This window comes from Malaclemys terrapin, chromosome 5 (assembly GCF_027887155.1).
Source record: "Malaclemys terrapin pileata isolate rMalTer1 chromosome 5, rMalTer1.hap1, whole genome shotgun sequence".
NCBI classification, from domain to species: domain Eukaryota; kingdom Metazoa; phylum Chordata; order Testudines; family Emydidae; genus Malaclemys; species Malaclemys terrapin.
In genome coordinates this window covers 1678224-1689370 of record NC_071509.1, presented here as the reverse complement: position 1 = coordinate 1689370, position 11147 = coordinate 1678224, and the positions used below count along the sequence as shown (strand labels likewise).

Below are 11147 nucleotides of genomic sequence, written 5' to 3'. Positions count from 1 at the left end.
GCTGCTGAACCCAGCGATTTTAGTTAGGCTCACATTGGTTCTCAGGTGCCTAGACTGGTCTGGGGGCCAGACAGAGACTGAGACCCCAGACACTGCAGGGGATAGAGGTGTTGGAGAACCTGCCCACCTCTGTGGCATTTGTCTATAACACAGTAAGTGTTAGAGGCCCTGTAATACAGTAAGTGTTGGAGGCCACTTCTGATCAATCCACCATTGCAGGGAGTGTTCTAGGCAGCAGTGGCTAGAACTCAGCTGTTGGAGAAAATGGGGAAAAAAACCAGAAGCCCCGGCCTGCTTGTTGGCCCTGAGGCTGGGGATGTGCTGGCTTGCAATTGTCTATAGCCATTGGGTGCAACAGCCGTTCTGTGTGCCCCTCCCAGCTCAGGGAGGGAGCACTGAATGGAAGAGTTAAGCAAAGGGACCTGTCTCTGCTGTCAACAAACATGGGCAAAACTGAACTGCTCATTTCCAGCTTCTGGTCATCTCTGAACCCCGCCCCCCTGCATCCTACTGAGGTTTTATCCTCTCCCCCTTGCTTGGTTTTTAGGACAGGGGTTGTAAAGGGCCCTGTGGGGTGGTCTAACACAGGGAGGCAGCGGAGCCAGTCACCCCAGGGAGAGCACCCAACGGTTATCGTAGGCAAGCGTACAGTGCTGGGGTGCACCCCCAGCTTCCCAGTGCACACCATTGCTGGGGTCCTGCCTGCAACACGGGCTCAGCCATGCAGCCTGAAGGAGGGACTCACAACTGGACACAACCTGCCCTATTTTAAATCTTTCCCCAAGAAATGAAAGCCCTCGGGCCTGGAGCAATCGTCTTCCTCTGGCTCATGCTCTGGGCGGCTGCAAACCCGCAGAGCTAGAAGCCAGAGGCCAGGCCAAGCTGGGGCAGCACAGGGAAGACTTGATCTTAAAAACAAAGAGAGGCTTGAAAAGCTTGAGACATTTATTGTTAATGGAAGTGTGTTTCAGTCACAGGTAGGGCCAGGAGGTCATTCCACTCCCTCTGCTTCAGCAGTAACACCCTGTGCAGTGGACGGAGCTCAAGGCTTGAGCAGAAACACAAACCCTGGTCCCTGGCCCAGCAGTCCCTCCCCCCTGCAGGGCCAGGCTCCCCCTGGCCACCACTGCAGTGCAGAGGGAAGGTGGTAGCTGTGCCAGATGCTGAGTCCATGGGAGCACGTTCTGCAGTAGCCGCCTGAGAACGGAACAGCCCAACACAAGCAGCTCCAGAGGGGCGGGCTCCAAGGTCCCAGGCCAGACGCTCCAAGGAATAACCGTCTCGGCCACGTCAAACCAGTGGCTAGGCACAGCCCGACGTGCCGTGAATTTAGCCTCCGCCAGAGCGAGCCCAGAGCACTGGAAGTTCTGCAGAGACTCACGTGAGACGCCAGATACCAAACCGCATTTAACGCGGCTGCTCCGGCTGGGGACATTCTAGGACACGCAGCTGCCTTGAAATGCTCGACAAGAAGCAAGAGGTTTAGCGAGCCGGGCAAGGGAAGTGTCCTGCCACTGTCTGGGTGCTGAGCAGTCGGTCCTGCTGCAGCCCAGGTCCCCCGGCGTCCCACAAGCAAAGCCTGGTAATGCCCCCCCCTTAATCCTCCTCTTTGACCTTTTTCTTTTTCTTCTTCTTGTCTGACTGGGGGGGCTCTTCCTGGGCCAGTTTCTTTTGCTTCTTGGGCAAGGGCTCTTCTGCCAGCCCATTCTCCTCCAGCGAGGTGTCCTGGTGCTTCTTCTTTTTCTTCTTCTTGGGCTGTGTGTCGTTTTCCTGAAGCAGAGAGGGGGGGTTAGAGGGGCCCTGTGAACCCCCGGGGCGTAGCGCAGCACAGCCTGTGCTCACAGGCCCACGCCCTGCTGGTGCAGGAGGGCCTGCGGAGCAGCTCAGGTGTCACCTGGGCTGAAGTGCAACGCTCTGAAAGGCTGGCATTGGTGGATGCCTTCGCTGCGTGGACACGTGGTTTTCTAGGCCAGATCCCCTAGCAAGTCCCCTTAGAGCCACAGACCAACATGGACAGCAGCAGCTGAGAGGAGAGCGCCACCCAGGGGCTGGCCAGGACTAGGACCAGCCCATTTCACAGCCCCAGGACAGTGGTGGTCCCAGCCCCGTTCCCTTTGCTTTCTCCTCACTCCTGCCATGTGCTGGCTCCTGCCTGAGGATCTGAGACCTGGCAGACAGTGGCTGCTCCCACACTGCACCTGCCATTCCATCACAGGATTGCTCAGCGCATCGGCCTGCAGTGGCAGTGTGTCGGACCCAGAGCGTCTGAGCTCTGGGACATCATCCCCTGCAGCCAGGATTCGGGGCCTCCAGGAGCTTCAGCCATCGGAGGGAGACGTGCCCCCCCCAGCACATTCCCTGTGGAGGCAGGACACGGATCTACAAGCAGGCTGTGCGAGCGCACTGGGGCTCCAGCTGCATTCTCTCTCATCCTCAAACTCTTCCTTTGCAACCCTATATGGCAGGCCAACTAACAGTGTCGTCAGCCTGAGTCTGCAGGCAGCTGGGAACGGTAACTCCCAAACGTAGGAGCTCTATTCCCACGACGGGGTGAACGCTCTGAAGGGCCCACTGACCGGTCGGCCGTTGCACTGATTAAAGCATGCAGGCAAGGAGCATGTAACCAGATCTGTGCAATCGGAGGCATTGCCTTTGGGTGTCACAAGGGGGCTCAGAGCATGTCTGAGCGGCAGGCCGACAGACACTCAGTGGAGCTGAGGCCCAGGCCCCACGCACCGCTCAGCAGTTCCCAGAGCCACCTGCCTCTCCCCCAGCCGCTGCCTTGTGCCACTGTACACGGGAGCGGAAACCTGCATCGTTCCGAGCTCCCTAGGCAGGCGGGGGACCACCCGAGCCCCTCCTCTCCCTCTGCTGGTGAGGCTTTGGACAGGACCTGTCTGCATCACACAAGTCATGATGGAAATACCAGGTCCAGGCCTGCCCCATCAGAGAGCAACGCGAGGCCTCCGCGGCCAGCCTAGGCCCGAGGGCGCACTCCTGGTTCTTTACCTCTACCTCCAGGGTTGTCTCCAGCACAGAGTTCTCGGCTTCCTCAGCAGCTGCTGCCGCGGCCAAGGCTTCCAGCCGCTTCTTCTCCCGCTTCTTCTTCTTCTTCTCTTTCTTCTTGATTTCGGCAGCCACCTCAGTAGCCTAGCAAAGGGACAACGGGGCTCCATCAGCGCTGACCATAGACCATGGTGAGGGGCAGGCCGGGCTCCCCACTCCCTAGGTGTCGGATCAGCCTCATTAAATCAGTTTTTGCCTCCAGCAGTTGGTCAGGCAGGAGATTTCACATCATGTCCGGCACCCGCCCAGGAGTCCTGCAGCACCTCAGGCCCACTCCCAGCCCCCTCACCTCCACCATGGCCTCCTTCATGACATCGAGATTCTTGCGGGGAGGCTCTCCTGTCTCGTAGAAGGCCAGGCGCTCCTCGACCTGCTCCCGGAGCTTGTCCCCAAAGATGCTCGTCGGGACATCTGCAGAGAGGGGGCAGTGTGAATGACAGGCTGCTAGCTACAGCAAAGCGCACCCACCCCATTCACAGCCAGCTGCCCACTCCCCATCAACCTCCAGCCCCTGCCATCCAGCTGGCAGCCCCCTTTGCCCAGCCCTAGAGCCGGCTTTGCTCAGAAAACAGGTGTCACCATTCACTACGTGAAATGCTGTTGACGAAAAATATTCCCATCATTGCAGAAGCCGTTGGGATTTGCATGACTGACACTCCACTGGGCTCCAGCTCGGCATCTCGTGCCACTGGGAGGGGCAGTGCCCAGGCAGGACCCTCCCCCAGTCAGACTCAGCAGGGGCTCGGGTGAAAGCGGCACCTGAGAAGCAGTCTATCCTGGAGGCGATGGTGCACTTGTTGGCCAGGTAGCGGGAGATGCGCCCCTTGTTGCGGGTAGCCGCTCGCCCAATGAAGGTGGAGTGGAATATCAGCCCGTACTTCGGGGTGTTGCCACGAGTCTTCAAGGCCCTGGAACAAGTATGGGAGTGAAGGTTGCTCTGGAGCCCTGACCTTGCTGGGGCTGGTGACCGACCGCTCAGAGTGGCCTCTGGCCAGACACTGCCAACCCAATCCGACCTGCTTGGCCTGTGCTCAGGGGGGTGACCACACCTAGGTGGCTGCAGCCGTACTGCGGGTCTGAGGGCCACCCCCCGACCACCCAGCTCTACTCCTTCCTGCACCCCCAGAAAGCAGCAGAACCACGGCTAACGCACTAGCTATGCCGGACGCGGAGAGCTAGCAGGCGTCACACTCCTCACACAGACTGGCAGACGACAGGAAGTGAGGAGAGCCGCTTTCCCTGTGACCAGAAGGGAGCTGGCAGTCACCCTGGAGCAGCATCGACTATGGATGCCTGGGGGAGCCATGGTCCATCAGTACCTAACATCCCAGCTGCAGCAGAAGCTGCCTGGCCCCTTCTCCTTCCCAGGAGTCAGATCCAGGTGACAGCCAGGCCTGAAATCCAGGCCCTGCATGGCTGGCACTAGTGTCTCTCAGCCTCTGCCCGTCACTCCCCCGCCCCGCCCCCCAAGTGATCAGAACAGCTAACCTGCTGCAGGGGTTCCCTGGACAGACCCAACCGTTCAGCGAGAGTGAAGGAAAAGCCTCGGTGGTCGCTCAGAGACTGGGGCTGGTTTATCACTGACGCATGCAGCCGTGTCTGGCCAACGTGTCAAGCCCAGCGGCCCAGAAGCCTGCCATCACCACGACCACCCTGCAGCTGTACCTGAAGAGGGCCTTCTCCGCCCCCAGGATCTGCACCGTTGAGGCCGGGTACTTGGCCAGGTTCGTCAGGCTGCCGGCGTGGGAGATCAGACGGGCGCCCACCTGCAGACAAGCCAAGGAGACAAGCAGGGTGGTGAGAGAGCTGAGGCTCTACCATCCAGCTGTTTAGATTACAGGCCCCAGCATGCAATGCTGCACTCTGTGCCACCTGGGCACAGCCCTTGGTGGCCGGTTTGGGCCCTTCGGCTAGTATGGGCACGCTCCCCAGGGCACGGATCAGCAGTGACCGCGTCTCAGCACAGAGCTCAGTGGATTGACAGATTCTCACTAGAACATCATTTCTGTGGCCTGGGAGAGCACAGATCACCCCTGCCCCAGCCCGAGGGCACTCACCACTTCCCCGATGAGAGCGGAGAGACTGGGAGCCACTTGGCCCATCTTGGAGCGCAGATACTCCTGCAGGCCCTTGCGGTACTCGGACAGCGAGATCACCCGGCTGGAGAAGCTCTCGATGTTGATGAGGTCGATGGGGGAGATATCCATCCCTGCAGAGAGCAGATGTCAGCGCACGACAAGAACTGCCACTAGGCCAGGGCGACCCCCGGGGGGCGCTGCAACCCCAGAACTGCCACCCCCAAGAGAAGCAGCAGGTCAGAGTCCTGAGCTTCCCCATTACCAGCAGCCAGTACTAGCCTATGGGGTGGGGAGAGAATTCCTCCCCTGACCCCCCGCCCCTCCCTCAGCCTCTGCTCAGTGCATGTCCTAATCAAGAAGGAACAGGTCAGATGATACGGGGAGCCCAGAGCAGCCCTGCCCCCCACACTCCCCCGAGCCATGTGCAACATATTCATGAGCCCTCAGACCCCGGTGCCAGCACTACTGCCCTTCGCGCCCCCCCTCCCCCATGAGCCCTTAGACCGCAATGCAGAGACCCCGGTGCCAGCACTACTGACCCCCCCCATTGAGCCCTCAGACCCCGGTGCCAGCACTACTGACCCCCCCTCCCCCCATCCCATGAGCCCTTAGACCCCAGTACCAGCCCTCGAGACCCCCCTCCAGCCCTCAGGATGGTTTTAGAAGCACCGCTAACCCATGGATGACCGAGAGGCGTCCAGAATGGCCTGGGCCTTGGCGCTGTCCATCACGATCTCCTCCAGCCCCTCCAGACTCTCCTCGCTCAGCTCCTTGCGGTTCCCGATGCACTTGGCCAGGCGGCAGTACGTGTAGTTGTCACTCACGATCTTGATGAGCTCTGGGAAGTGATACCCGTACCACTCTCTGCGGGAGGCCAGAGGGGAGCAGTCAGGGAGGGGAGCCGATGGACCTGCTGTCTCCGCCCCCGCAGCAGACGTGTCTCCCTGCTAACAAGACAGCCCAGGTCACAGGCTCCCTGGCTGGGGTGTACGCAGGGCAGATGCTCTTCCTCCCCTTTCTATGCAGTCAGCGCTGGGCGTCGCGCTGCCTGCGGTAAGCACCGGGAGGGGGCGATGCACGGGCTCCACACGAACCTGCCATGCAGGCCGGTGCGCTCGGCACACAGCGCTACCCCCGGCCTCAGAGAGCCCTCACCTGACGCGCATGGAGAAGGTGTTGATGTCCTTGTCCAGCTGGTCCAGCAGGCTGATGGACTGGATGATCATGTTGTCAACTCTGTTGACGTTGAATTTCACTTTGGCCCGTGAGTAGCTGTGCCCCAGGCCCAACTGTGCCTTGGAGGCCGACTGGGCAGTGAGGCCCTTCACCAGGGTGTGGAAGTGCAGGCGGATCCCTGCGGGCACAGAACATCTGTGAGCACTGAGCCCCATCCCGGGACGGGCCAAGGAGTGAGGGCAGCCTGGAGTGAGCACCGGGCCCCTGCCCATCCGCCCCCGGGACGGGCCAAGGAGTGAGCGCAGCCTGGAGTGAGCACCGAGCCCCTGCCCATCCGCCCCCGGGACAAGCCAAGGAGTGAGCACCGGGCCCCTGCCCATCCGCCCCCGGGACAAGCCAAGGAGTGAGGGCAGCCTGGAGTGAGTACCGGGCCCCTGCCCATCTGCCCCCGGGACAAGCCAAGGAGTGAGCACCGGGCCCCTGCCCGTCCGCCCCCGGGACAAGCCAAGGAGTGAGGGCAGCCTGGAGTGAGTACCGGGCCCCTGCCCATCCGCCCCCGGGAACAAGCCAAGGAGTGAGCGCAGCCTGGAGTGAGTACCGGGCCCCTGCCCGTCCGCCCCCGGGACAAGCCAAGGAGTGAGCACCGGGCCCCTGCCCGTCCGCCCCCGGGACAAGCCAAGGAGTGAGGGCAGCCTGGAGTGAGTACCGGGCCCCTGCCCATCCGCCCCCGGGAACAAGCCAAGGAGTGAGCGCAGCCTGGAGTGAGCACCGAGCCCCTGCCCATCCGCCCCCGGGACAAGCCAAGGAGTGAGCGCAGCCTGGAGTGAGCACCGAGCCCCTGCCCATCCGCCCCCGGGACAAGCCAAGGATTGAGGGCAGCCTGGAGTGAGCACCGGGCCCCTGCCCGTCCGCCCCCGGGACAAGCCAAGGAGTGAGCACCGGGCCCCTGCCCATCCGCCCCCGGGACAAGCCAAGGAGTGAGCACCGGGCCCCTGCCCATCCGCCCCCGGGACAAGCCAAGGAGTGAGCACCGGGCCCCTGCCCATCCGCCCCCGGGACAAGCCAAGGAGTGAGCGCAGCCTGGAGTGAGTACCGGGCCCCTGCCCATCCGCCCCCGGGAACAAGCCAAGGAGTGAGCGCAGCCTGGAGTGAGCACCGGGCCCCTGCCCGTCCGCCCCCGGGACAAGCCAAGGAGTGAGCACCGGGCCCCTGCCCGTCCGCCCCCGGGACAAGCCAAGGAGTGAGGGCAGCCTGGAGTGAGTACCGGGCCCCTGCCCATCCGCCCCCGGGAACAAGCCAAGGAGTGAGCGCAGCCTGGAGTGAGCACCGAGCCCCTGCCCATCCGCCCCCGGGACAAGCCAAGGATTGAGGGCAGCCTGGAGTGAGCACCGGGCCCCTGCCCGTCCGCCCCCGGGACAAGCCAAGGAGTGAGCACCGGGCCCCTGCCCATCCGCCCCCGGGACAAGCCAAGGAGTGAGCGCAGCCTGGAGTGAGCACCGAGCCCCTGCCCATCCGCCCCCGGGACAAGCCAAGGAGTGAGCGCAGTCTGGAGTGAGCACCGAGCCCCTGCCCATCCGCCCCCGGGACAAGCCAAGGAGTGAGCGCAGCCTGGAGTGAGCACTGGGGTCCCCTTAATATCCCAGCACCTCCCCTCCAACTCAAACAGGGACACACACACGCAGGGCACTGGGGGACAGACCCAGGCGTATCGCCCCCCCCCCCCCCAGGGGGCCGACTGGCATCTCCACGCCTCACTAGAGCCCCTATCTCGTCTCACCTCGCGTGATCTCTGCCACGACCCCTCCAGTCTGGCACTGGTAACCCAGTTCCTCTTGGACGGCAGCCCCAATCTTGGCATCGCTGACTCCCAGCAACGCTTTCTTCTTCTTGACTGGCAGGTTGGTCTCCAGGAGCAGCCTGAGGTCCTCATGGAGAATCCCTGCCCCGGGAAGAGGGAGACGTTAATGGGCTGTGCAGCTACAGGGCACCAAGGGGAGCCCATAGGGGAGCAAGTCTCCAGTCCAGCCTCACCTTCCGAGATGGCATTGACGTTCTCCAAGGCACTCTGGGCGGATTTGAACGGGGAGAAGGCCACCAGTCTGACAATGCTGTGGAACTTGCCGATGTTCAGGATGCTCTCCTCCACCTGGAAGGGGCCACAGGGCAGCGGGTGAGTATCACACAGGGCCACCTGGGACCCCAATCCCGCAGGGGGGCCAGCATGGGGCCCAGCAGCACATATACTGACTGAGCACAAAGCCCCCCATGAGAAATGCGGCTAAAGCACAGGCTGCAGCCCCAACACACACAGCGTCTCTGTAAGAGCAGGAAGCGGCTGAGATTGAGATTGCTCGGGGACACTGCGTGCTGGGACCTTAAGTCTCCACCGGCTGTACCACAGACAGCACCAGCTCGAATCACCTGCCCCCTGTAAGCACCCTGGGAGCAGGGGAGCAGCGAATACCTCCCACCCTGGCCGGGCAGCGCGAGACCTGCGCACAGAGCCGGCGCCCGAGTGCTCAGACCCACGTGACTGACATCACTGCTTTCAGCGGATTGACAGATCTCGGATGTTCATCACGGCACTCACCAGGTGCCTGCCTTGCACAAGAGGTTCAGCTCCACTGGCTGGGTTCACACGCAGCCCAGAGCGACCCACCTTCCTAATGGAGTCCGGGCCCTAGCAGGGCCGCCCAGGGGATTCAGGGGGCCTGGGGCAAAGCAATTTCGGGGCCCCTTCCATAAAAAAAAATTGCAATACCACTTGCCCCCGCCCCGGGTCCTACCGCCATGGGACAATCCCACTCCCGGCAACCCGTCGTGCTACACCCCTCCATGCATCTGGCCCCCCGCAAGGGCCCATCTCAGCTGGTTTCCCTCCCCCCACCCCCAGAAAGGCCAGGGATGGGGGGGGGGGGGGGAAGAGAGAGAGAGAGAGAGAGAGAAGACCACCTGTTGTGTCAGGCACCAAATGTTTCCCTAAGGCAGTGACAAGCCTAGGACAGGGGTCCCCAAGGAGACCCTGAAACCTCCCGGGGCCCGTTCAGCTGAGCGAGCCGGGCCCCGCCACGCGCGTGGGCACCCACTGGCCCTGCCCTAGGGGCTCCAGCACCCCCCACCCGGGGCAGCAGGAGCAGGATAACCTCCCGATTCCCCGGGGCCGAGGGGCGCGGCTTGGGCCCGGGGCCCCGCACCTGGGGCAGCAGCAGGCTGATCTCCTCCACCTCCCGCACGGCGAACAGCGCGTAGCCGGCCGCGTGCTCGAACAGCACGTGCAGCAGCACCTGCGAGAGGGGGCGTGAGAGCGTGCGGGAGAGTGTGTGTCCCCCCCCCCGAAACAGCCCCCCCTCACCTGCCTCTCCAGCATCCCGCCCCCCCTCCAGCCCCCCCATAGCCCCGCCATCCACCCCCCGCCATCGCCTCAGCCCCGCCAGCCCCCCCTTCCCATCGCCCCCCTCCACCCCCCCCATAGCCCCGCCATCCACCCCCCCCGGCCAACCTCCCCCCGCCATCGCCTCAGCCCCGCCAGCCCCCCCTTCCCATCGCCCCCCTCCACCCCCCCATAGCCCCGCCATCCACCCCCCGCCATCGCCTCAGCCCCGCCAGCCCCCCCTTCCCATCGCCCCCCTCCACCCCCCCCATAGCCCCGCCATCCACCCCCCCCCCGGCCAACCTCCCCCCGCCATCGCCTCAGCCCCGCCAGCCCCCCCTTCCCATCGCCCCCCTCCACCCCCCCCATAGCCCCGCCATCCACCCCCCCCCCGGCCAACCTCCCCCCGCCATCGCCTCAGCCCCGCCAGCCCCCCCTTCCCATCGCCCCCCTCCACCGCCCCATAGCCCCGCCATCCACCCCCCGCCATCGCCTCAGCCCCGCCAGCCCCCCCTTCCCATCGCCCCCCTCCACCCCCCCCATAGCCCCGCCATCCACCCCCCCCGGCCAACCTCCCCCCGCCATCGCCTCAGCCCCGCCAGCCCCCCCTTCCCATCGCCCCCCTCCGATCCAGCCCCCCCATCATCTCCCGCCAACTCCCCCCCCGCCGATCCACCCCCCGCCGGGCCGGGCACTGGCCCCGCCTCCCCCCGCCGGGCCCGGGCCCCGAACCGCCCCGCCGCGGGGCCGATGGGCTCGGATGGGCCCCGCAGGCCGCTCACCATCCTGCTGCCTCCCCACGCAACGGGGCCGCCGAGAGACCCGCCGGAAGCGGAAACCGCTCTCTCCGCCAATCAAAGCGAGCATGCCCTCAGAGCCCGCCCTTTCCCCGAATCCGCCAATGGGGTCGCGAGAGCGCCCTCAGAGCCCGCCCCTTCTCCTCATCGGCCAATGGCGTAGCGAGAGCGCCCTCAGAGCCCGCCCCTTCCCCTCATCCGCCAATGGCGTAGCGGGAGCGCCCTCAGAGCCCGCCCCTTCCCCTCATCCGCCAATGGCGTAGCGGGAGCGCCCTCAGAGCCCGCCCCTTCCCCTCATCCGCCAATGGGGTAGCGAGAGCGCCCTCAGAGCCCGCCCCTTCCCCTCATCCGCCAATGGCGTAGCGAGAGCGCCCTCAGAGACCGCCCCTTCCCCTCATCCGCCAATGGCGTAGCGAGAGCGCCCTCAGAGACCGCCCCTTCCCCTCATCCGCCAATGGCGTAGCGAGGGCGCCCTCAGAGCCCGCCCCTTCCCCTCATCCACCAATGGCGTAGCGAGAGCGCCCTCAGAGCCCGCCCCTTCCCCTCATCCGCCAATGGCGTAGCGAGAGCGCCCTCAGAGCCCGCCCCTTCCCCTCATCCGCCAATGGCGTAGCGAGAGCGCCCTCAGAGCCCTCCCCTTCCCCTCATCCGCCAATGGCG

The 11147-nt window shown here is 64.3% G+C and overlaps 1 protein-coding gene and 3 non-coding genes across 4 annotated transcripts; all 4 read right to left on the bottom strand.

Annotated features, from left to right (window-relative positions):
• Positions 1 to 931: 931 nt before the first annotated feature.
• On the bottom strand, positions 932 to 10528 carry NOP56 (NOP56 ribonucleoprotein). The gene is made up of 12 exons (XM_054029853.1): positions 10473 to 10528; positions 9515 to 9604; positions 8352 to 8466; positions 8098 to 8259; positions 6300 to 6498; positions 5821 to 6008; positions 5124 to 5275; positions 4732 to 4832; positions 3826 to 3974; positions 3356 to 3477; positions 3010 to 3150; positions 932 to 1770 (listed from the first exon to the last, which is right to left on the bottom strand). The coding sequence occupies exons 1-12, from the start codon at positions 10473 to 10475 to the stop codon at positions 1597 to 1599; spliced, it is 1596 nt and encodes a 531-aa protein (XP_053885828.1). The 5' UTR covers positions 10476 to 10528; the 3' UTR covers positions 932 to 1596.
• Positions 3235 to 3303, bottom strand: LOC128838761 (small nucleolar RNA SNORD57). Its single transcript, XR_008445265.1, has one exon. It is a non-coding gene; the product is annotated as a small nucleolar RNA SNORD57 (small nucleolar RNA).
• On the bottom strand, positions 3624 to 3694 carry LOC128838762 (small nucleolar RNA SNORD56). The gene has a single exon (XR_008445266.1). It is a non-coding gene; the product is annotated as a small nucleolar RNA SNORD56 (small nucleolar RNA).
• LOC128838765 (small nucleolar RNA SNORA51) lies at positions 6079 to 6214 on the bottom strand. Its single transcript, XR_008445268.1, has one exon. It is a non-coding gene; the product is annotated as a small nucleolar RNA SNORA51 (small nucleolar RNA).
• Positions 10529 to 11147: the final 619 nt, after the last annotated feature.

Bases quoted from the DNA above. Each gene is read 5' to 3' on its own strand.
- NOP56 (XM_054029853.1), bottom strand. The intron at 5,276-5,820 runs GTTAGCGGTGCT...TGCTCTCTGCAG, and splicing joins CGCCTCTCGGTCATCCATGG to GGATGGATATCTCCCCCATC. The intron at 4,833-5,123 runs GTGAGTGCCCTC...GCTTGTCTGCAG, and splicing joins CCGCTCTCATCGGGGAAGTG to GTGGGCGCCCGTCTGATCTC.